General features: G+C 36.3%; 1 protein-coding gene and 1 long non-coding RNA gene across 9 annotated transcripts in view; one reads left to right on the top strand and one right to left on the bottom strand.

The window, feature by feature from the left end:
* Nucleotides 1-25,971, bottom strand: part of GRM5 (glutamate metabotropic receptor 5) — a 534,341-nt gene that overhangs the window by 143,505 nt on the left and 364,865 nt on the right. For all 5 annotated transcript variants that reach the window (XM_061202741.1, XM_061202744.1, XM_061202745.1 and 2 more), the window contains exon 3: nucleotides 12,694-12,929. In XM_061202741.1, the coding sequence (XP_061058724.1) occupies nucleotides 12,694-12,929 (236 nt within the window). The remainder of the gene's footprint in view (nucleotides 1-12,693; nucleotides 12,930-25,971) is intronic.
* The window catches only part of LOC133099222 (uncharacterized), a 243,028-nt gene that overhangs the window by 143,163 nt on the left and 73,894 nt on the right, over nucleotides 1-25,971 (top strand). For all 4 annotated transcript variants that reach the window (XR_009702304.1, XR_009702305.1, XR_009702303.1 and 1 more), the window contains exons 5-6: nucleotides 16,024-16,089; nucleotides 18,471-18,532. This is a non-coding gene — a long non-coding RNA (uncharacterized LOC133099222). The remainder of the gene's footprint in view (nucleotides 1-16,023; nucleotides 16,090-18,470; nucleotides 18,533-25,971) is intronic.

Below are 25,971 nucleotides of genomic sequence, written 5' to 3'. Positions count from 1 at the left end.
AAATAAGGTGCATGTGTGTATAAACACACAAATGTTCACACAAGGATATGCAAGACAAAGTTCGGTCTACTGACAGTGCTCAACCACCTAAGAATTCTAGACCCAGTCAACAGATCAACAGTGACCCCTGGGACTTGCAGCCCACAGATTGGGAACCACTGTTCTAGGTTCTATAGCCATTGTAACCCTACCTAGGTCTAAGAGAAATAAAGTCACATTTATTTAGCAATATTTATCAAATACTTGCCATATACAAGGCATTGTGCTAGGAATTTGGAAAGCAGAGATGAGTAAGACATTTTCTCTTCTCTAGAACGTTATAATTTGATGGAGAAAGAGGAACATAACATGTTTACATGCTGGTGTAACAATGTGAAATTGCTGTTTGTATGTTGGTGTAATACCATGGAAAAAATTACATTGCTGTAGCTGCTTTATACCCTATGGGGATGGCATTGTTTTTTTTCCTCTGGAGTAAATGGCCTTCTGTGGGGCAAAGGAACTTATTTATTTTGGTGTGTCGAAATATTGAGAAGAAAGGAAGTAAGGATTACAGAGAGAGAAAGGGAGAAGAATCAGTCAACATGGTGGCAGAAAGCTGGTGAGGGAGTGGGAGTGTGTGTGGGAGAGTACTGTGGTAAAATGTGGACTGGAAAAAATGTTAGACTGGATATAGTGGCCTGAGGACTTTTATCTGGATGGGGGGGTGGTTAAGGTAAACTCTTATTAAATTAAAACATTAACACAGAAAAGGGTAAAAATCATAACCATACATTAATTTTTCTCAAAACAAATACATCCTGACTCAAGCAATAGAACATTATTAGAGCCCCAGAAATGCCCTCGGGGCCAAAGTACTTTTATGTTGCTCTGAACCCATTTATTTCATCCTCATTTTGTTGACAGTAGTTTGGCACACACATAGATGCCTGTGTGAGTGGTTACTTGGTGGCATAAAGCTAAAGGAAGTGGAAGATCTATGTTCAGTATCTGGATTGTATGTGACAAAAAGAAGACAAAAGGCACAGGAGGTGAAATGTGAGGGAAACAGAGTTTCTTTGAGAATGGGCAGCTGGAGTTATTAGAAACCAGGAGAATGTGAGCTCAGTGGAATTGACAAATAGCTTGGGTAGGCTTTTCACTGAGCAAGACTTAGCAAGTGCAAAAGCACAGGGACTTAAGTGGGCATGCCACTTAAAAATGGAGGAACACAATCAGGAAGTGGCGGAGCATAGATTCCATGGGTTTAAGAAATAAAAGATGAGATTTGAAAAATGTAAATGATGAATTTGAAGAGTATTGACTGGAGCAAAGGAGTTGGGATTCCTTTTTGTAGACACTGGAGAACCAAAGAAGATCTTTAAGAATGTGAGTAACATGATGAGACCTGTTCTTTAGATGGACAGTTTAGGGACTAGTTTTCAGCATAAAATGGAGCAGGAAGAAGCCGGTGTCAAAAAGAAGATTCAATATGGAGATTATTTTAATACCCGAGGTAAGAGATGATGATCTAAACCACAGCAGTAGTATAAAGACTTGAGTTCAGGCAGCAATGTAAAGGAGGGAACAGATGTGGAAGATGTTCAAACACTAGAATTAACAGTATTTGGTCACCAGTTGGCTATGAGGATGAGAGAAGGGGATACAAGAGGATCCCTTAGTCCCACATCTTGGGCGACAGGGTGGATGAGTGTATCATTTACTTAAACTGGAGATGCAAAAAAGAAGGAACTCAAAGTTTGGGGCTGTGGTTGGAGCAGTTATAATGAGGTTAGTTTTAGATATATAAGTTTGAGGTGCCCTCAGGACATGGAGGTGAGAATAATTGTGTGTTAATGTCATAAATGACACCTCTAGAAGTTACTGGAGGTGACAGAGAGAAATCATAGAAAAGAGATGGTAAATGAATGTCAGTGGGTGACAGAGTATAACTGTAAAGGAAATGGGTCCTTAAGTTGGTTCCAAAATAGAGTAGCATACAGTTACTAGAAGATAGTTTTATTTTAATTCTCTGTAGCTTTTATTACTGGGTTATTTAAATGAACAATTAGAATAATTAAATTATATTCTTAATACTTTTATTATTATTCATTAATTTGTCATGTAAGTCTAAAATAATTGCATTTCAAGTAAAATTTACTGAAATCAGGCTCACTGTTAATAGTAGATAAAATCTGTGTTCTAACGGTACCACATAGTTAAAACACTTAAGGGATATAGTTATATTTTGATTTAAGTTTTTAAATGCTTAAAAATAAAACAAAAATTAACAAAAGTATAAACATTTTAGACATTATAAATTGCAGGCTTTATCTCTACATCAAAATTGGGATTGCACGGTTGTGGCAATCAAGAATAAAGAGTAAAGGAGGAACTTCTGGTGTTAGAATGGAGAAGAAAGCAAATGAAAATTCTTTTACTGCATAACTTTAAAACGTCAAAGAAGTGAAAAAACCAAAAAATTTAAAGGCAATGAAGATGTGTGGAAGCAACAAAGACAAAATCAACTAACAGAGAGGAAACTTGCAAAAGTGGACAGGTATCACCAGTTGCTTTATTGTCTGAGAGCATCTGCAGATTAGGGACCCAGGCTGATGATCCAGCTTGGTCTAGATGAAGGGACATTAGTTTCCTAGGGCTGCCATAACAAAGTACCACAAACTAGATGGCTTAAAACAACAGAAATTTATTCTCTCCCGGTTCTGGATGCTAAAAGTTCGAAATCAAGTTGTCAGCACGGCCATACTCTGCCTGAGACTCTGGGTAGAATCTTCCTTGCCTCTTCTAGCTTCTGGTGGTGGCATTCCTTGGCTTTCTGCGGCATCACTCAAGCTCCTGCTGTGTCTTCCCATGCCATTTTCCCTGTGTGTCTCTCTGTCTTTGTGTCCCTTCTCCTCTTTTTATAAAGACACCTGTCATATTGGATTATGAGCCCATCCAACCTCATTATGTCCTCATCTTAAATAATTACATCTGCAATGACACTATTTCTAAATGAAGTCACATTCTGAGGTTCTGGGAAAGGATATGAATTGGGGCTGGGGGAGGGGGAGATGTAATTCCACCTAGTATATGACACTGCTGGAAAAAAGAGAAACCGGAAAAACGTTTGGATATTGAAATGATCTGGTATATCAGTTTGTAAACTCCAGGAGCCCTAAATGTATGACAGCCATTTGACCTCATGCTTCACTTCCTGATTCTGGAAGCTTCATGAGAGGCTCATGATTTTGAAGAAGACTGAAATCTCCCATTGTTTTGTAATATTTGGCAGAAAAGCACCACTTGAGGAATGAAAACTGCTCAAACTTTGATTAGTCAATTAGTTTTTTTCTCATGCCCAATTTAGAAACAGTATGGTGCAAGAGGCTAGAGGGCAAAACTCAAAAATGTAAAAATCTGATCGAGTCAGTAATCCAGGGCAGGGGATATACTAGCCAAGACTCTCAATTAAAATTCCATGCCAATTGTCCTGTAAAGATATTCTTAACCAGAGATTGACTGTTTCTGCCTTCTGCTGCAACCTACCCCATCTCATTTGCTTTGAATCTGGAAAAGGCAAACCATCACTGGGGGAAAAAATATAAAATTCAGTCCTTATGGTTACTTTATACTCAATGTCTGGCATAAAAGAAAACATATTGCATATGTGTCAAGAAGCATAAAATGTGACTAGTAACTAAGAAAAATAAGTCAATAGAAGTAGACTGATGGAAGATCTTGGGTGTTAGGATTTGAAAAAAAGGACCTTAAAATAACTATAATCAATACTTTCAAGCAAATGAAGTGTTGAAAAAATGGATGAGAAGGAGAACTTCAACAGAAAATTGGAAACTATAAAAAGAATTAAATGGGCATTCTAGGATTGTAAAATGCCATATCTGAAATTAAGAACTTTTTATTATGGTTAACAGCAGACTGGACATAGGAGAAGATACAGTTAGTGAGGTTGAAGAAAGAATAGTAGAAAAAGTCAAACTGAAGCACAGAGAGAAAGAGAGATATGAAAGAAGGAAAGAAAGAAAAGAAAGAAAGAAAAAGAGAGAAAGAAAAGAAAAGAAAGAAAGGAAGAAAGTGAGCCTAGAGAAAACATCACATGTGAGACATAGTCAAATGATGTAACACAGGTGTAACTGGGTACTGGAAGGAGCAGAGAGAGAAATGTGGCAGAAGGGCTGTTTCGGGAAATAACGTCTGGAAATTTTTCAACACAGATCCAAGTCTTTAATCCACAGTTTTAAGAAGCTCTGGAAACCCTATAAAAGAAATATGCAGTGGAAATCACACCTACTTTCATCATTGTCAACAAAAACTTTAAAAAAAAAGCTATCTTAAAAGCCTAGAAAAAAAAAGACATATTGCCAACAGTGGGACAACATTAAGAATTACGGCTAACTTCTCAATGAAATCATGGATTTCAGGAAAACAAATGGAATGTTGTTTTTAAAGGAAAAAAAAAAACTGAGAAAAAAACTAAACAAAAGAAAACCTGCCAGGGACTTCCCTGGTGGTCCAGTGGTTGAGAATCTGTCTTACAATGCAGGGGACGCCAGTTTGATCCCTGGTCAGGGAACTAAGATCCCACATGCCGCGGGGCAACTAAGCCCACACACCACAACCATGTGCTCTGGAGCCCGCGTGCTCTGGAGCATGTGTGCCACAACTAGAGAGAAGCCCACACACTGCAACGAACAGCCTGCGTGCCGCAACAAAAGATCCCGCGTGCCACAACTAAGACCCGACACAGCCAAAAAATAAATAAATAAATTATAAAGCTCATCATAATAAACTCTACAAAACTTAAAAAACAAAACAAAACAAAAGAAAACCTGCCAATATAGAATGCTATACTCAGTAAATATATCCTTCAAAAACAATACATTTCAAAATGTATAGAAATATCAAATCACTATGTTATGTGCCAGGAACTAACATAGTGTTATAGGTCAATTATGCTTCAAAACAAACAAACTCATAGAAAAAGAGATCATATTTGTGGCTACCAGAGGTGGGAGGAGGGAGGAGAGGGGTTAAGATGAACGTGGTCAAAAGGTACAAACTTCCAGTTGTAAGATAAATAAGTACTAGGGATGTAATGTACAACATGATAAATATAATTAGCACTGCTGTACATTATAAATGAAAGTTGCTGAGAGAGTAAATCCTAAGAGTTCTCATCACAAAGAAAAAAATTTTTTTTCTATTTCTTTAATGTTGTATCTGTGTGACCTGATGTTCACTAAGCTATTGCGGTAACCATTTCATGATGTATGTTATTCAAATCATTATGTTGTACACCTTAAACTTATGCAGTGCTGTATGTCAATTATATCTCAATAAAACTGAAAAAATAAATAAAGGGAAAATAAAAATATTCTGAGAAAAAAAGCTGATATAATTTGTTGGCAGTAGCCTACATTATAAGAAACACTAAAGGAAATTCTTCAGCTCGAAAGAATCAGAGATGAAAGCAAGGAAGTAGCAGAAGGAATGAAGAACACTAGCGTGGGTAAATATAAGACTATTGACCATTCAGAGCAACAATTATAACAAATCAAATAAATCATAACAAAGTAGTATATATAGTACATATAAAAGTAAATTATATGGCAATAGCAAAAAACAGTGAAAGGGGATAAATAGACTTAAATATTTGTAAGATTCTTGAATATAAACAAGAGCCAACTTAAAATAGTTTGTATTAAATTAAGGATTCATTTAGGAATTTTTATTGAAAACTCTAAATGGATTATAATGAGATGAAACAAAAATGTTCATAGAGGTGACAACATAGGATAATAAAAAATATTGATTAATCCAGAAGAAGACAATAGGAAGGAAGAATTTAAAAATTAAAGAATAGGGATTTCCCTGGTGGTCCAGTGGTTAACACTCCATGCTCGCAATGCAGGGGACCTGGGTTGGATCCCTGGTCAGGGAACTAGATTCCGCATGCCGCAACTAAAAGATCCTGCATGCCGCAGTGAAGATTCTGCATGCAGCAACGAAGATCCCGCGTGCTGCAGCTAAAGACCTGGCGCAGCCAAATAGATAAATAGATAGATAGATATTTTAAAAATAAAAAATAAATTGGACAAATAACAAGTAGCAAAAAAAACAAGTAGCAAATGAGAGAAATAGGAAATAGTAATAAGCTACACTCCCAATTGGGTGATTTTCATGATACATATATCTAATAAAAAACTCATATCCATAGTATATGAGGAACTCTTAAAATAGATATTAAAAAGTAATCAAATGTGCTAAAGACTGGAACAGATACTTTACAAAAGAGGATGCCCAAATTTCCAATAAGCATTTGAAAAGGAACTTAGCTTCATAATGTATGATGGAAAAACCAATCAAAATCACAATATGATAACCCAACACTGACAGAATGTTTAAAGTAAAACAGATAATACCAACTGTTGTCAAGGGTGCACAGCAACTTGAACTCTCATGCATTTCAGTGGAAGTTTGTTAGTTCAGTTAGTTAGGAAAACTGCTTGGCAATATCTATGAAAGCTAAATATATGCTTACCTTATGACCTCGCAATTCCATTACCAGGTACACATCTAACAGGAATTAGGATATATGTTTGCCAGATGATATGTACAAGAGTGTTCATAAAAGCTTTATTTATAATACTTAAAACTGTGAATAATCCAAATTTCCATCTATAGGAGAACTGATAGATAAATTCTGGTGTATTCATACAAAGGAACACTACACAACAATAAAGAATAAACTACTGATACACATAACAATGGGGATGAATCCCACAACACTATTTTGAGGGGAAAAGGCCAGACACAAAAAGCAAATAATGTAAGATTCCATTTATATGATGTACAGGGTAGGCAAAACTGATGGGCGTTGAAAAAATTTATATTAATGGAGCATGATATTGATTGGGATGGGGTATGAGAGAACTTTCTGATATTGTTGCTTTGGATGGTAGTTACAGAGATGTATATATATATATGTAAAAATGTATAAAGGTTAAATTCACTTAAGATTTGTGTGTTTTATGTACATTATATATACATTATTCTACAACATACCACACACACACCACACACACATAAAGGAAAGTGCCTTCCTTAAAAATGTGTGTGTGGGGGGTGGGGAAAGCATCCTAAAATGATCATTTGAAAATGTTATTTTTTCTTTTGTTTTTTGGATAAGAAATAACTTTTTTCTCATTTTAGAATGTTTCAAAAATACAGAAAGATAAAAAAGAAGATTTGTATTTTTATGATTAACAGTGGGAGTGAATTTTTTCTTATTTTTATTACTCATTTCTAATTGTTCTACAAAGTACAATATATTCATTGTACATTTATCTGTTTTTTAATATTTATATTTTAAAGTTGGATGAGTTTTTCTTGTAAGAAAATCAATATTTAGACTGTCATATTGGGCTTTTTTTCCTTTTTAACACAAGGACTTTAAATTTTTTATTTAATTAAAACCACCAAATATTCCCAATCTCATATGCTTTATCATTTGTTTTCTGAGTATAACCTTCCTCATCCCCCTACAGTAGCTTCTTTTGTCTCTAGTTTTCTTTTTCACACTTAACTATTTTACTCATCAGAGTGTGTGTGTATGTATACGTGTGTGTGTATTCACATGTATACACGTTGTGACATGAGGCTCCACCAACATTTTTTCTCAAGTTAGCCATTTGCACCAACATCTGATTTCACAGGAGTTATAGCTATTTAGTGGAAGTCCTCCAGGCACTGGCATTCTGATGGCTGACGTTCTTAGTTAAGATTATTGTTTTTGTTATTGATGTATTCATCAATACTTTAGTGAGAAATTGGAAGAGGCTATATGAAAGACTGCTGTCCAGGTGTTACAATAAATCATTAGTCTAAAGAAAAATAAACTGTACTTGGAAAATTATACTAAGGTAGTATTAGTGGTTTTGCCATTAACACTGTGCTGTTATTAGTCACATTGGTTTTCCATCCAGATTTTTTTTTTTTTAACAAAATTAAAAAGACTTTATTGCAGAATACAAAATAGATTTATTTAAGACGTGTGTAGATGCATGGCAATACTTCATAAATAACTGATTTTATTTTGTAGGTTGTACCTAAGCACTTGTCTTCCACGTGTTTTGTTCATATTATTATTATTTTTAACATCTTCATTGGAGTATAATTGCTTTACAATGGTATGTTAGTTTCTGCTTTATAACAAAGTGAATCAGCTATACATATACATATATCCCCATATCTCTTCCCTCTTGCATCTCCCTCCATCCCACCCTCCCTATCCCACCCCTCTAGGTGGTCACAAAGCACCAAGCTGATCTCCCTGTGCTATGCGGCTGCTTCCCACTAGCTATCGGTTTTACATTTGGTAGTGTATATATGTCCATGCGACTCTCTCACTTTGTCACAGCTTACCCTTCCCCTCCCCATGTCCTCAAGTCCTTTCTCTAGTAGGTCTGTGTCTTTATTTCCGTCCTGTCCCTAGGTTCTTCATGACCATTTTTTTTTCTTAAATTCCATATATATGTGTTAGCATACGGTATTTATTTTTCTCTTTCTGACTTACTTCACTCTGTATGACAGACTCTAGGTCCATCCACCTCACTACAAATAACTCAATTTCATTTCTTTTTATGGCTGAGTAATATTCCATTGTATATATGTGCCACATCTTCTTTATCCATTCATCTGTTGATGGACACTTAGGTTGCTTCCATGTCCTGGCTATTGTAAATAGAGCTGCAATGAACATTGTGGTACATGACTCTTTTTGAATTATGGTTTTCTCAGGGTATATGCCCAGTAGTGGGATTGCTGGGTCGTATGGTAGTTCTATTTTTAGTTTTTTAAGGAACCTCCATACTGTTCTCCATAGTGGCTGTATCAATTTACATTCCCACCAACAGTGCAAGAGGGTTCCCTTTTCTCCACACCCTCTCCAGCATTTATTGCACAGTAATCAAGACAGTATGGTACTGGCACAAAAACAGAAATACAGATCAATGGAACAGGATAGAAAGCCCAGAGATAAACCCACGCACATATGGTCACATTATTTTTGATAAAGGAGGCAAGAATATACAATGGAGAAAGGACAGCCTCTTCAATAAATGGTGCTGGGAAAACTGGACAGCTATGTGTAAAAGAATGAAATTAGAACACTCCCTAACACCATACACAAAAATAAACTCAAAATGGATTAAAGACCTAAATGTAAGGCCAGACACTATAAAACTCTTAGAGGAAAACATAGGCAGAACACTCTATGACATAAATCACCGCAAGATCCTTTTTGACCCACCTCCTAGAGAAATGGAAATAAAAACAAAAATTAACAAATGGGACCTAATGAAACTTAAAAGCTTTTGCACAGCAAGGAAACCATAAACAAGATGAAAAGACAGCCCTCAGAATGGGAGAAAATATTTGCAAATGAAGAAACTGAAAAAGGATTAATCTCCAAAATTTACAAGCAGCTCATGCAGCTCAATATTAAAAAAACAAACAACCCAATCCAAAAATGGGCAGAAGACCTAAATAGACATTTCTCCAAAGAAGATATACAGATTGCCAACAAACGCATGAAAGGATGCTCAACATCATTAGTCATTAGAGAAATGCAAATCAAAACTACAGTGAGATATCACCTCACACCAGTCAGAATAACCATCATCAAAAAACCTACAGATTTTTTTTTTATTACAGTATAGTTGCTTTACAATGTTGTGTTAGTTTCTGCTGTACAACAAAGTGAATCACCTATAATCACTCTAATCTATTCGGAATTAATTTCTAGGAGTTGGTCCGTTTCCAAGATGGCTCTGTTACTTATTCAATATTAAGTGTTTTCCTTTAACTTTCTGGTTACTCAGAGCTTTTCTATACCTCATTCTGTATAAGGCTACTGCTAATTCTGGACTACCAGATTCAGATACCTCTCCTAGCTTTTATACTTTGCCTTTCAAGAAGCTTCTAAGAAAAATAAGCAGTAATTCGGCTATGGGTATTTCCACTCTTTGTGTCAAGCCATTTTACTTACTGAACTATCTATTAGGTTTTAGGTACTGTAGACAATGAATAAGGTGAAGATTTCTTGCCTGCTATCCATGAATTATAAGCTCCAGCTTACCACTCCAACTCAGAAATGGTTGTCTTATTATGCACACTGCTTGATGAAAGTACATTATATTTAGGAAAACACTACTCATATTCAGTAGTGTTACAGATAAGAATAAACTACCTGGGGTCTTTTTGAAGATATGGACTGGGATGCTGAAAGGACATTTGAGTAAATAAGGAAATATGGTCAAGAGTAGAGAGTATGGAATATCAAGGTATCTATTATCGCATTCCATAGTTGTACCCAAATAATTTTAAGATTTATTTTTCTTTTCTATATGTTAGAGGACCTATATGTTAACTATTATAGAATGCAAATTTGATAGTGATTTTTAAAACTATAATATTCTCTCTCTTTAGAATAGCATATTGGTTAAACTTTAGACAAATCTGAGCTCAATTCTAAGTTCTAATGTTTTCCTGAGCAAGTTGTTTTTTCTCTCCAAATCTTAGTTTTGTTATTTTAAAGTAAGGATAATAATAGTATTTCCCTCATTGAGAAGAATAACAGAGGTATTACATATAACCGTTCATTTTTACGTACAAAATGACATCTGTTGACAGATAAGATTCCAAGGGGGCGGGACTAAAGAATGCTTTCCAGAACTAGAGTAAGGAACAGATCCTGTGCAGAGAAGTCGCATCAGGGTGCTCATGTGAAAGACAGAGAGCTATAGCAACAAGTTCAAATGGAGAATTTTATAGAACAATTTCCATAGAAATAATGTTTCTATGGAAATCAGTCAAAGAGTTTTTCAAGACTATATCTCAGTAAGACCTCCAATAGAAAAAAAAAAAAAGTAAGAGAAACAAAGAATTATTTCAAGGAGAAGACATTTCAGACAAAAAGGAGTGGGGAAGGAAGAACATTAGTACAAAAGAGGGTGAAGACCAACTGGAAAAATTCACTTAGTCACACTGGTTAGGGGTTGTCACTAACTCCTTAGTAAAGAGAAACTGGAGAGGAGACTGGATCTACTGCTGACCCTCTAAAACTCCTCCAGTGTAGCTCCATAGAGTAATCTCTACACAATCATAGAATCGGTACTCAGAGACCACATACTCCCCAAATCTCAAGAGAAGAAAGAAGTTTGTGTCCTTCAGAAACTGGATAGAACTGTGAAAAATATAAAATTGGCTATAAACATTGAAATTGTGAAACACAAGTCACAATCCTGTGTATTCACACACATTTTTTCATGAAAGTAAAAAATAAAAACAAAGGAAATGAATAAGCATTTGAAGATTTTGGACAAGAGTCAGCAGTATCTAAAGCAAGAGAGAAGCAAATGTAGTCTCACACCAGGCTTCTGTGATTTCTGGCTTTCATTGGGCAGTACCACGCCACACTCCAGCATCCCTCTCCTCCACCACTGCCGAATGAGGAACTGACACAAGGTTGCCAAGTTCTCATTTTACTTGTACTGACATTTAAAGATAATTACAAATCACCACTTACTACCTCATTCATTTTCACAAAAGAACGAACTGATAGAAAAAACATAATATGGATGTGAACTCCGGGAGGAAATGCATTATAAAAAATTCACTACATTGTTCCTATTTTCCTCATTTTGGTGAGCCCACTTCTCTGTGGACTGGAATTAGCGGGCCAGGATTTCAACCTTACTGCCCCAGTGCACTCTTCTGTTCCAGCATCTTGATGATAAAGATATTACACCACCAACTAAAACATTTTACTCCTTGGCAAATGCATATGAGGTGCTTGTTACACAATGTGGGATGTCAGTCTCAACAAATCCCTTATTGGTTTTAACAAACCTTAACCTTTACACTTTGACTTACAGATCAGCATTGACCCTACCTGGTTCTTAGAGTCAAGATACCCTTTGGATGTGCTACAAATAAAACTAACCAAACCCTTTGTTTAAAACCCATATTATGTTGCTTACAACACTGAATTACAATTTTTGTTTGCATGACGATCTCCCTAACTAGACACTAAACCCCTTGAGGGCAGGATCTAGTTTTCCTCATCTTGATACCCTTACAAGTAAAGCAATGTTTGGCACATTGTGAATCCTTGTAAGTATTTGTTGAATAACTGAGTGAATGGCTCTGCTTAGGTTATGTCTCCTGAAACATCATAATTATACATAGCAAATCCTTGCTACTATTTTATAGTTTATTGATGGAAGTAGGAATTGGCTCTGCCCTTCAACATTGACTCATTCATTCTTCAGACATATTACATGAAACCCTTGCTATGCGCCTTATACTGTGCTAACTGCTAAAGATAATCAAAATGACCAGAATGTAGTTCTTGCCTTCAAAGATGTCAAGAAGAGTTCTTTCTGGAGCTCACATTATCTTTTAAGCACAGTACCAATTTCCTGAATGATATAAATATAAATAAATTGTCTGAAATCTTAATAGAGTGAACATTTACCCTCATATATTTTTCTTACCACTCTAAGAAGCAATACCCACTTTATGTAAGAATCCTCCTCTCTAACAGATTACAGCCACTATCCCCATGACACAGTTTACTTAAATTGGAGCCTTAGCCATATCCACTTTAAATGAAATAATAAATCTGCTTACTATTGCAAGTCTTGTTGTATTTGCTGTTCTCCTGTGCAAACCCTTCCAGCCGGCACTGAAAACGATGCTGCCAAAATTCTTGAAACCAGGGGTTTCGGAGGTTTGTTTCCGGCCGGAGCTTCAGATAATAATCATCAAACCACTTGACATCAGGAGATTGGAGCTTGATTGTGATTCCACCAACAGCTTCTCGCTGATATCCATCTGTCACATCATACCTGTCAGCCCAGCCATCACTGTGGGGAAACAAAAAACCCCTCAGCTTAGAACAGATATCTTCTAAGAAAATTATTCTACTTGCTGTCATTTTGAAAACAGTCATTAAATGGCACTCAGGCCATACTACGTGATTCTAGAGACAGCAACTTGCTAGGATAAAAAGTGCAAAACACAATGGAAACTTTGGGTCTAAGAATGCTGGAAGGTACCAGTCTCACTTACCTTGAACTGCAGAGAATAACCTTATGCTTTTGGCAGAATTTTACTGGTTGTAGAATATAGTATATGCATGGAAGCTGCATAATATCACCATTCACACTATTTACTGAACGTTTAATAGCTAGGTCAAGTTAACTTTAAATACATTCTTTTCCTTTACTTAATCATAATCATAGTTATCATAAAGTAAAAATGAAAAATATTTCTAAAATATACCTAATGTTAATTTAACCATCCTATGACAGGATATTCACTTGTTTCCATGTTTACATGTGATGATAGAGAGGTTAAAAAAGAAAAACTTTCTGATTATGGTCATTCTATTAAATATTGATTCATCAGAGCCTCAAACTGAAGTCCTTATACTCCATATTCCTCTTTCCTATCCCATGGTTCTTCTCTAACACATTTAAAATATGCATATGAAATCATGTTTTACATTAGAGTGATTGAAAGAACTTCTTAGCGATAGGCCATCAAAGATGGTGACAGGGATCATACTCCTCAATATTAATATCATGCTATGCACTGATCACTCAAAGTAGTGTAGGAATTTTAAAATAAAAGAGTTTGAAATCAGAGAGTTCCTGAGTATAACAGAATAAGGAAAAATATTCTAAGCTTATTTGCAAAATACATGAGACACAACATTGGAAATAAAAGACAAGAAAAGGTGTTTATATCAAATCTGGACACACCTTGGGGCATTTAGGAAAAAAGTGTCTCTGACTTTTCCCACCCTCTCTGTCATTTGGAATATGCACAACTTGTGCTATGCATCTGCTGGGACCCAGTGGTACTATCCTTCCTTTGAAGAGGTGCAAGTGCTCTTTCAGGAGAAGTAAAGAAAGTGAAGGGAAATGTAACAATGCAAAAAAAAAAAGTAACAACAAAGAGGGAAGAGAAGATACGGAGACAGTTGAAGGGAAGAACAGAATGGAGCCTCCTGAACACAAGGCAGGAAAGGTTTTGGAGATTAGCTGGGTGAAAGGGAGTGGGTACTGGGGAAAGTGTGAGTGAAAGGATTTACATTAACAATCATTGTTTATTTCATCAATGTTCAGATATTTCTATTTATTGGAATGTTAATTTCTTTTTAATTTCTTTTAATCTTCCTTCCAATGCATTTTTGTCCTTTATACTTTTTTTGGGGGGGGAGGCAGAGAGCATGCTCCAATATTTTGCATAAATCTGTGCCAGGGAAGGTATTATGTAAGGAATTAATTAGAATAAGTAAAAAAAGCATGTACTTTCTTCAGTATGCTCTGACTTAAAAATTGATAATGAGAGTTGTTCCAAAGTTCATATATTACTCATTAAGATATCTTAGGGGCTTGAGATATTCCTAAGGCATCTGTGGGTGGAGGAGGAGAATAAAATAAACAAACGAAAAAAATAAACCATTTCTTCCTCCAAGTCCTCCTTGACAAGAAGAGATTTCATTGAAAATTATCTATGTTGAAATTTCAAAAACTTTTGTGGCAAATCAGGAAAAAAAATAATAACTAATGCAATACGTTTTGTCCCAATGTTGAATGTGGTTACTTCACACATCATCTTCCCTGAAGTTTCTCATCTCAGCTGCACAGATTTTATTTAAAGCTGACAAGTTGAAATGAAGTGGGCTTGTTTGCTTCATTTTCTTGCTCTGTTTTGGAGGGTTTATTATATCACTGATAGGAGAGTGTGGGTCTCATTGGCACTCGAGGAGATGCTTGGGCGTGCTGCAAATGGGACCGGAAACCCTGTTTGTCAAGCAGAGCCCCGTTCTCCAAGGAAGTGGGAATTTAAATTGCTCCTTTTATTCATGCGAGCTCGCTCTTATGTAACGCTGTGATTATGAATATTACATAAGAAATGTAAGATCATAATGGGTCCAATTTACCCTTCACAATTCATTCACTGAATTTAATGGGGATTGTAAAAAGCCTGTCTTAATAAACTTTTTTGGAGGTGATATTTCCATTAAAAAAAAAATGTTAGGACTGTAGTGTGTTAATTTACTCATCTCTCATCATGTTCTTTAGCTTTTTCTTTTCCATGTATAAATCTCTACATTTAATTTAGCAAAAGATGATGTTTTTTAGTAGTCTATAGGTTAGAGTGGTGATTTTTAAAACAGTTTTGTTCCAGATATTTCCATTCAACAGCAAAATAAAAACCATAAAAGAGTTCGTATATAAACAGAAAATTCCAGTATCTGTGTGGCAAAAGATGGTTATTCTATTTAAGCTTATGGGGGAATATCTGCTGTGTAAGTCTCAAGAAAGTTCAATCCATATTGGCTAAGTTAGATGGTGCTATATTGACTTTAGCTTATTAAATATTAACATTTTCATAAAAATGTGCTTTTAAGATTTGCATTAAGATGATAGGGTATGTCTAAGTAAGGAATAATAAATTCATAAATGAATAGCCAAGAAAACTTGAGCTTACCTTTCTACTATCTGATGCTTTCCATTGCATTGTTAGACTATCAAGATTCTGGCGCTACTTTAATGCTTTTGGGTGACCAAAAGCATTATATTTTACCAAATCAGGAAAAAGGGGGAAGGAAGATAAGGAAAGAAACTGAAAATGTACCACATTTCAGTCAAGTTTCTAGATTTAGTATCTATCTATCTATCTATCTATCTATCTATCTATCTATCTATCTATCTATCTATCTCTTCATCCATCCATCCATCCATCCATCCATCCATCCAATTTCTTCTCATTGATGGGCATTTTACCCATCTCCTTATAATCCATTTCGTTATTTTCTTTCCAATTCTTTGATTTACAGTCATTTCTCGTTATTTGCAGAATCTGTATTTGTAAATTCACCTACTTGCTAAAATTTATTTGCAACCCCCATACTGATACTCATGGCACTTTTATGGTCATTTTCAGATATACAGAGAGTGGCAAAAGAGTTGATTCTTCTGATGTGCATATACCCGGCTGAGGCTGAACAAGGTGAACCTCTGCTTTCTTGTTTCAGCTTTGATACTCTAAAGAAGTGTCCTTTTCATGGTCTATTAAGTGCCAAGTTTTTGCATTTTTGTGTGTTTTTTTAAATTGATTTTGCTGTTTAAAATATCCCCAAGTATCGTACTGATACATTATTTAGAGTTCCCAAGTGCAAGAAGGCTGTGCTATACCTTACATAGAAAACCAGTTGCCCCTGGTGGTCCAGCAGTTAAGACTCCGTACTCCCAATGCAGGGGGCCCAGGTTCGATCCCTGGTCAGGGAACAAGATCTGGCATGCCGCAACTAAGATCCCGCATGTGGGAACGAAGATCCCGCGTGCTGCAACTAAGGCCCGGTGCAGCTAAATAAATAAATATTTGTTTTAAAACGTAGGTTGATAATACATATACTCTTAAAAAGTAAAAAAAAAAAAAAAAAAAAAAAAAAAAGGCAGCTGCATTTAGGCATGAGTAAAATGCTGTTTTCTGTGAATTCAAATTAATTCATCAACAATATTAGATATTAAATATTAAATAAAGTGTCTTTAGACCAGAACACCATAAAGCAAGGTTGTGTAATGACTAGTTGATGAAAATGTGACTAGAGGCTCACAACAATTTAAACCTATATTTCCCCTAGGAGTAATGGTCAGTATTCACTAATTCAGTGTTTGGTGCCTGTTTATAGAACATACCTACTGTGAATAACAAGAATTAAGTGGAGATATATATATATATATACACACACACACACACACACACACACGTATATATGTACATATATATATTTGGATATTGTTATGGTCAGGTTTCCAGTTTTTTAATTTTTTTTTTTTAATTTTATTTATTTATTTATTTATGGCTGTGCTGGGTCTTCGTTTCTGTGCGAGGGCTTTCTCTAGTTGCGGCGAGCGGGGGCCACCCTTCATCGCGGTGCGCGGGCCTCTCACTATCGCGGCCTCTCTTGTTGCGGAGCACAGGCTCCAGACGCGCAGGCTCAGTAGTTGTGGCTCACGGGCCCAGTTGCTCCGCGGCATGTGGGATCCTCCCAGACCAGGGCTCGAACCTGTGTCCCCTGCATTGGCAGGCAGATTCTCAACCACTGCGCCACCAGGGAAGCCCCAGTTTTTTAATTTTTAAAACAATTTTTTTGCTATAGAGACAGTACTTTAGACATTTGAAATAGGAAAAAAAAAATTTAAACTTACTTAGGTTGACATAACTAAAAGAGAAATCTTAAATATGTACCCATTCTCAAAATACCTCCTCAGTAGAAACCTCAGATTCCTTTAAATCTTGCCTGCAGACATCTTAAGGACATGCTCATCTAGCAAGAATTTACTTTCATTTCCTTCCCAATATCGCATTACTAAAATATATACTCTTACTCTACCATCTACCCTCTTCTCTTTCTCCTCTCAACCCCCAATTTCCATTATTTCTCATAATTAGCAATTCATGAAAGTTTAATTTTTATCTTTTTTCAAAAGAAGGTTCTTGTTTCAAACAAAATTGACTCTGGAATTCTCCAGCCAAAATTCATCTTCTATGTCTCTATAACTTTCCTTCTTTTCTTCAACATTTATGAAATACCTACCTATCTTAGACTAAATTATTTTGTGGCAGTAAACAGTTCCTTTATCTCAGTGGTTTAGAGCAAAAGTTTATTTCTTGCTCAGCCTTTAGGTTCACTGCAGATGGCCTATATCTCTGCACCTTCATTCTGAGACATTCCTTCTGGGACATGGCTTATCTTGCAGAAGGGAAAAACAGAGAGTGTCTTGGACCCATGCAGTGGTTGTTAAGTATTCTGCTCAGAAGTGGCACATGTCACTTCTGCTCACATTTCACGGACCAAAGCAAGTTATACGGCCAAACCTGATCTGAATGGGACAGGTGTGTACAGTTTTTCCCACAGAAAGGATCAGTGCATATTGTGAAGGAAAATGCAATCTATCACATTTACTATGTGTTGAAATTGTACTTAAACTTAGGAAAACATGTTAACTAGGTTTTTTTTTTTCTTTCCATTTTTTTTTAACATCTTTATTGGCGTATAATTGCTTTACAATGGTGTGTTAGTTTCTGCTTTATAACAAAGGGAATCAGCTATACATGTACATATATATATCCCCATATCTCCTCCCTCTTGCGTCTCCCTCCCACCCTCCCTATCCCACCCCTCTAGGTGGTCACAAAGCACCTACATACACTACCAAATGTAAAATAGATAGCTAGTGGGAAGCAGCCACATAGCACAGGGAGATCAGCTTGGTGTTAACTAGGTTTTAGACACTACACTCCAGGTGTTCACAGTCTAGTGGAGGAATGGGAGAGGAGGAGAGACATGTAAATAAATGACCACATATGAACGAATATTGTTATAGGTATGAAATGAACGCATCGAGAGAGAAGATCAGTAAATAATTGACCAACTCTTCGTAGAAAGGTAAGATTTGAATTGAGTTTGAAAAATATGGGTAATGGAGTGATAACTGTATTTTGAAATGTTATTTTTTAGATAACAAGTAGGTCTTTGTGAATCAGGGAATAGTGAATATTAAGCATTGCAGCTATATAGAGTGCACCGGATAGTGACTAATGAAAAGTAAGCTGAGGAAGACCAATTATGAATGGTCTTCTGGGCCATTCCAAACGTTTTGAGTTTTATCATTCAGGTGAAGGGGAGCCAGTGGTGGCTTTTAAAGTGGGAAGTGATACGAAGAGACGATGAGAACTGGATGAACCGTGGTAGCAGTGCGAGTGACAGATAAGAAAGGTTGTGGATGAGTGTTAGAGGATCAAGTTAGAAAAGTTGTTACAGTGGTTAAGGGATCTAATGGATGTTTGTATTAAAGGAGTGGGAATGAAGAGCCTATTTGTAAGGAATTCTCAGAGTCCCTAGGACTAGATACGTGGAGAATAGGGGGTAAAGGAGGATGTTGTTGGTTTATGGGAGACATTAGTGATATTGTAAGTGACATTGTAGCTCCATGTCCTAGGTTGTAAAACACAGGAAAATAGGTTTGGGGTGAAAAAGGAAGAAAATGAATACAAGTAGCGATCTACAATGGTCAGATTTCCCTTTATATGCTCTCTAGCACTTTGTTTCTCCTGGATTTCTATCTGTTCTCTACATATAAAATTAATTTGAGTGTTAAAAAAAAATACAAGTTAACAATTTTCTTACCTGTGGTCCAGTACCATATTAACCTACCCTATTCTATTATGTTTAGGGTTTTGTATGCTGAGCAATAGCTGTTGGCACTCAAAAAAAAAAAGAGAGAAATAATGAAAATTATAGAACTCTAAAGATCTGATGCTCTATACAATTATATCCTTATAAACGTTTTAACTTTAGAATTATTATTTTTATTATTTTTGTATTAACTTATAGATATTTGAAGCAGACAAATGGTTATGGTTATAATATGATTACTGCAGGGTTTACAATCAGTAGATTTAATGTCAGAATATATTTCTGGAATGTAGAAGCCCCTAAGGATACATGGTAACGGGCATAAAAAATTCTTGGAAAATTCTGAAGAAAAAAGGTTTAGTAATTATCAAATGTTAGAATAGAGATGCTCAGTAATTTAAAAATTTGTCTCTCTTATCAAAATCTAAATCTGTACAATGCAGACAATACACTCTTTCCTTCCTGTCCTCGTTTTAAGTTATTGCTATGGAAAACAAAAAAATTTATGTCGCACAGAAAGTTGCATTGGGTGATCCTCTGTAACAGTCTCCATGTTCTTTTCATTCTAATGCATTAATACAGTAAGCATTTTGAATGCATATTCTGTGCAGGCAAACTGCACAGACACCGTGGTAGGTCCCAGCACATGTCCTCAGCAGTCCATTATGTATGACCTGCCTGAATGCGCATTGCTGACTTCCAGCCCACTGGAAGTTTCCTCATTTATCCTCCAGACTGAACATCCTCTTTTCTTTTTATTCAAGTCTTCCCCTTAACAGTACAATTCATTAGGTTCCCAGTCACTGAATCATCACTTATGAAAATCACATTCCTGTCCTGCCTTCCTGAGATTATTCCCCCATCCCCTCAATTAGTGTCCTGGGTGTTTCCACACGCTTAGTTCTTACATTTACAGTCCCTTGGTTTATTTACATGGAACGCTAATCACCTACAGTGGGTACGGGTTTCTTTAGCTGAACTCTCAAATGGCAACATGATTACTTAGCATAACTCCGCAGAGTTCTTGGGGAGGTGTCTGCCAGGGGCAAGCAACATAAATAAATCATTTCAGTCTGCTTCAAAAGGAGCAATACCAGACCAAAAATGTAGGCATCAGAATGACTATTCCTAGCAGTTAGCAGACGTTAAATTTGTGTCAGGAGGTGTAAGTGTATGCATTGTGGAGGTAGGGGTGGGGGACGTGGGTATGCCAGGCACATACAATTATTCTTGATCACTGAAATCTTCAGTCCCGCTTAGTGTGATGGTATTGGCACTGCTAAGACTATCACACGTATATTGTGTACTGGAGACGTTGCACTTGATTCTCATTCCTCAAATACATCAGACTTTCATACCTCCAAGCCTTTGAGTATGCTGTTCCCTCTGCACAGAGAGTCATCCCTTCAACTGCTTACATTTTTCCTGATTTGATAAAATCCAATTCATCTATCCAGCAGACAGACTGAACTTGAATACAACTTATTAAAACCTTTCTCAAGCTCCCCTGGGCGTAATAGTTCCTTCCTCTCTGCTTCCAAAATACTGTGACATTTGTTTCTTATTCACTGAACAAGTATTGGGTAACTAATAACTAATAACTTGTTAGTTATGTGGGAGTAGAGTGGTGAACAAGAAGACAAGATTTCTGCTCTCATAGAGGTAACATTTTGATGCTTTTAGTTTTGCATTTGTCATCATATTAAAATTAAGTACATTTATTTGTTTTCCCTAAATTGTAAATTTTATGTTTTGGACATCTCATCCTTATGTTTATTATAATTCCTTGAACATACTAAGGACTTAAATGTTTAATATAACTTATTAGAAAATTAGACTTTAAAAGGCAAATTTCAAATTTTAGAGAATTCTTTTCCGATAACTGCATATATTCTTTTTTTTTTTTTTTAAATTTATTTTTGGGCTGTGTTGGGTCTTTGTTGCTGCGCGCAGGCTTTCTCTCATTGTGGCGAGCAGGTGCTACTCTTCTTTGCCATGCGCGGGCTACTCATCGAGGTGGCTTCTCTTGTTGCGGCATGTGGGCTCAGTAATTGTGGTGCACGGGCTTAGTTGCTCCGCGGCATGTGGGATCTTCCCGGACCAGGGCTCGAACCCATGTCCCCTGCAATGGCAAGCGGATTCTTAACCACTGCGCCACCAGGGAAGTCCCAACTGCATATATTCATTTTTAATTGAGAAAGCAGCACTGTTTGATGTGCCTTATAAAATGACTCTGAAAGGCTGAATTCATTCCCCCCTCCAAAATGGTCCTCTCCCTTCTCTACCTGATGCTATTAAGGTTAATGAGTACATTCATTAGGCTGCATCCCAGCATTTTTTGTTTCAAAATCTGTTCACAACCCACACATTTATTATGGAAACTGCTGTTCTACTCACATGTAATCATAATCATCACCCTGCCAAATCTCTTACCAGTAGCATTCTAACAGGTATTTTGGGATTTTTTTCCTAATAGTAGGAGTCTGTCTACTGACTGCTTGGCTGTCTTCATATAATATTCCTTTTTTTCCTCCCCTGGGGGAGTAGAAGGTCTTAGAATCTCTAAAAAAAAATAGTGAAAACAAAGAAGGATATTGAGCTTTTAAATAAAAGTTCTTATGAATGTACACCAGTCAACACTAATGAATTAATTCCAAAATGAAATACAATGTAGAAGTTTTGAGAAAATTGTTAGGTTATTTACTGAAAATCACTTTACCTCCAGGGCTTGTAAATCTTAATTTTTCCCATGTCTGAGGATAAGTAGGTGTGAATTGGAGGAGCTATATCAGAACATTCAAAAGAAGGAAGAAAAGTCAGGAATCTAAAGTTTGCTGTCTTGTGCAAGTCAGGTGATTTCCATTATATGGCTTTCCTGATTCTCTATAGGCCTTAGAGATAATTATTATTAGCCCTAGTTTTTACCATTGAGGAAATTGAGGCTCTGAGGAATGAAATAACCTACTCAAAATCCCACAGCTAGCATAGAGGGGATTTCAACCCAGATCTTTCTAGCTCCAACACTCCAGTACTTTCCATACTTCATGGAGCCTCCAAAATAATGACATACAGTGACGACAGCAGTGAGAAATGTTTGTTAAGGGGATCTTATTTAAGAGGCATGTGATAGAGGACAGGGAGCAACGTGTCGGGCTGGGAATACATGGGCAAGATTCTCAGGCTCTGGTATATTCACACCTTCTCCTACTTTTTCAATCAAACGCTAATCTAGATCAGGACTGCTGGGAAGGGATTTTGAAACTATAATTAAGATCCCAAGAAAACTGACCTTGAAATAGGGAGATAATTCGTAATGGGTCTTACCTAATCAGGTGAGTCCCTGAAAAGTGACCACCTCTTCCTGACAAAAGAGATTCAAACATGAGAAGGATTTGGCATGAGAGAGCTGGAGGAGACGCTCCATTGCTAGCTTTGAAGATGGAGGGAGCTGTACAATAAGGAGTGCAGGTGGCCTTGAGGAGCTGAGTGTGCCCCTGGGTGACACCAGCAAGGAAATGGGGACTCAGGCCTACATCTAAAAGGAACTGAATTCCATCAAAACTGGAATGAGCTTGGAAGCAGATTCTTCCACAAAGCCTCCAGAAAGGAATACACCTTGATTTCAGCCTGTTTAACCCTGAGTGGAGAACCCAATTATGCTATATACATGGACTCCTGACCTCCAGAAAGTATGAGATAATAAACGAATATTGTTTTAAGTTGCTAAATTTGTGGTAATTTGTTACACGGCAATAGAAAGTTATTACTCACTCACCACCTCTTTTCTACATTTCCTCACTTGGAAGGCCAAAGCATGTTAATATCAGAAGAGAAGTGATATAATCTTAGGAGGTCTGACCTAATTCTGGGTTTGGTCAGAGCAGACAAACTTCCAAAGACTTTGGGATCACAGAAAATAACGGAGAGTATTACATGTATTAGAATACTTGGAACGTCCATCCTGTCTCAATTTAGGCTTTAAATTGAGGTAGTCATTTCCCCCTCTGGTTTAAAGTCTTGTCCCTCCAGGGATGCTTCCTTACCAAACACATCCTTCACAGAGAAAGAAGCTGAGAAAAATCATTGTAAATAGATTATTTTGAGAATTACACAATCTATTGTTTCTCTTGTCATATTATAGCCATTTGGAGAAATGCAGAAATTGTGGCAATTGTGTAAAATGTGCAATATAGTGAGCGAAATGATTCAGTTAAATAGAGAAAGCATATTATGGTAAGCTGTTGCATCCACCTCTTTACATAACCTTTTTTATGTTTTCTCTGGAAGCTTCCTTACTTAGGATAACCTTCTAGTTTTCAGTCTGCAAACTCCTTCCCGCTGAATTGTGCTAGTTTCTTCTTTTATGCTGTTAAACTGAGCACAATGTTCAGCCAAATAGTCAATAATTATTTATTATAATCAATAATTTATTTATTCTATTAAATTCCAAGCAGTAAGGCAGACTTTATGATGATGTTAGTGAATATAACTCCCAGTGTCCAATCTGTTTTCTTCCCTTACCCCTTATAACAGGTCATCAGGGAGTTCATAATTTCAGATCTATTATGTTTTTCTTATACTTTCCTCAACGTCCTCCCGTATTTGATACTGTTCTTTCATTTAGCCAAATCTAGTGGCTGACACTGTACATGCCAATTTCCCTACAGAGTACTGCATATGAGCAATAAAGAGAAGAAAAACTGGCATTCCCTACCCACATTAGAGTGGGGCAAATGAAAACTTAGAGTGATAACGGTGATCATGTATTTAGGGTTTGCTGTCTGCCAGGCATTGTTCTAGGCACTGTGTGTGTATATACACATAATACACACACACACAGACACACACACATACACACGCTTACTCTCTGCCGATATATATGTGTATATATATTTATATCCACATATATCTATATCTATATTTTTTTAACATTTTCACATTTCACTTTAGGAATCTTCAGCTTGAAAAGTAGGAAATAACCCTGAGTTAAACAGGATTCAAACTCGGTCTACCTAAATCTAGAAACCAAAACTGAACCAGTGCAACCTATCAGTGTGGTCTTTGATCCAAAACTGTGTCCAAACTTATCTGACTTTGTCCATGAAAATGTAGAGAGAAGAGTTATTTTAATTTCTGTTACACACACACACACACACACACACCCCTTCGAATTATTTTCTTTGTTTTCCTTTCTGAGACTATAAACAAAGAATTGTCTTAAACCATTGCATTCATCTTCTGATAAATGCCCATCTTTGTAGTGTTAGAATACACTGGCAAAGTTATTAAGAGTCTCTCTACTGCAAGGTAAAGAGCTATTAGAGGATGCTCAAGAGACCTTGATATCTGTACATAAACACAGAATGAACTCTCTTCACATTTCACTTTGAGGCAACTTGTTCTTCCTTGACAAATTATCCCCATGACACCCACTGAAACCAAGTCTATTGTTAACTTCTCACATCTATCAGATATGGTTTACAAATGAACACTTACAAGCTGTAGAAGACCAGTAAATAATCAAAAATTGTTCAGGGTGTGAGATTAAGTTTTAGAAATAGTCATTATGTAAGAATCCAGACAAAAGTCAGAACCTGAAAGCCTGTAAAACTTAGTTGCGACATGCCCAATAATTAATCCAAATAGACTGAAACTGTAAATCACGTATTAGAAACTGAACAGCTACTTCCATTTCTAGCTATGATAGATTAGACAAACCTTCCTCTGAAGACAACTAGAAGGGCTGGATAAACTTTTAAAAAATCTATTTAAGCTATCAGAATGCTATCTAGGCAGCCGGGACTCAAGTGGCCAAGATCCTGGGGAGAAAAAAATATATACTGAGGTAAGACTCTCCCTTGAGGTATGTGACAAATTCACTGAACGTCAAGGATGCGAGGCTAAGAAGTTGGGTCAAAAGCAGCACGTGAGGCTCAAGAACTTATTCTTTCATAACTGAAACTTTGTACCCATTGAGCAGTAACTCCCCATTTTTCCCTTTCCTCAGCCCCTGGCAATTAACCATCTTACTTTCCACTTCTATGAATTTGACTGTTTTAGACACTTCATATAAATGGAATCATGCAGCATTTGTCCTTCTGTGATTGGTTTATTTCACTTAGCATAATGTTTTCAGAGTTCATCCATGTTGTCATATATGGCAATATGGTGCAACTACCATTGAAAATAGCTCGGAGTTTCCTAAAATAATTAAAATATATTACCATATGATCCAGCAATCCCACTTCTGGGTATTTATCCAAAATAATTAAAATCAGGTTGTCAGAGAGAGATATGTACCCCCATGTTCATTATAGTAGTATTTACAAAAGCCACAATGTGAAAACAACATCCATTAATGTCCATCAATAGATGAATGGATAAAGAAAATATGAAGTTTAATATTCTAAAATCAACCAGTTTACCACATTATCAGAATAATGGAGGAAAATATGACAAATTCAACATCATTCTGATAAAAAGTCCGTAGCAAACTAGCTAAGAAAGAGAACTTCCTTAATCTGTGCAAGAGTTTTATAGTAAAGATCATACACAACAATGAAATGTTGAAAGATTTCTTCCACAAGCAAAGGATATCTTCTCTTACCACTTTTCTTCAATATTTTATTGAATGTTCTAACCAATTCAATAAGGAAACAGGAGTAAATTATCATTATTCAAGGACAATT

The sequence above is a fragment of the Eubalaena glacialis genome, chromosome 10, assembly GCF_028564815.1.
Source record: "Eubalaena glacialis isolate mEubGla1 chromosome 10, mEubGla1.1.hap2.+ XY, whole genome shotgun sequence".
In the NCBI taxonomy this organism is placed as follows: Eukaryota; Metazoa; Chordata; class Mammalia; order Artiodactyla; family Balaenidae; genus Eubalaena; species Eubalaena glacialis.
This window is presented reverse-complemented; position numbering and strand designations above follow the sequence as displayed.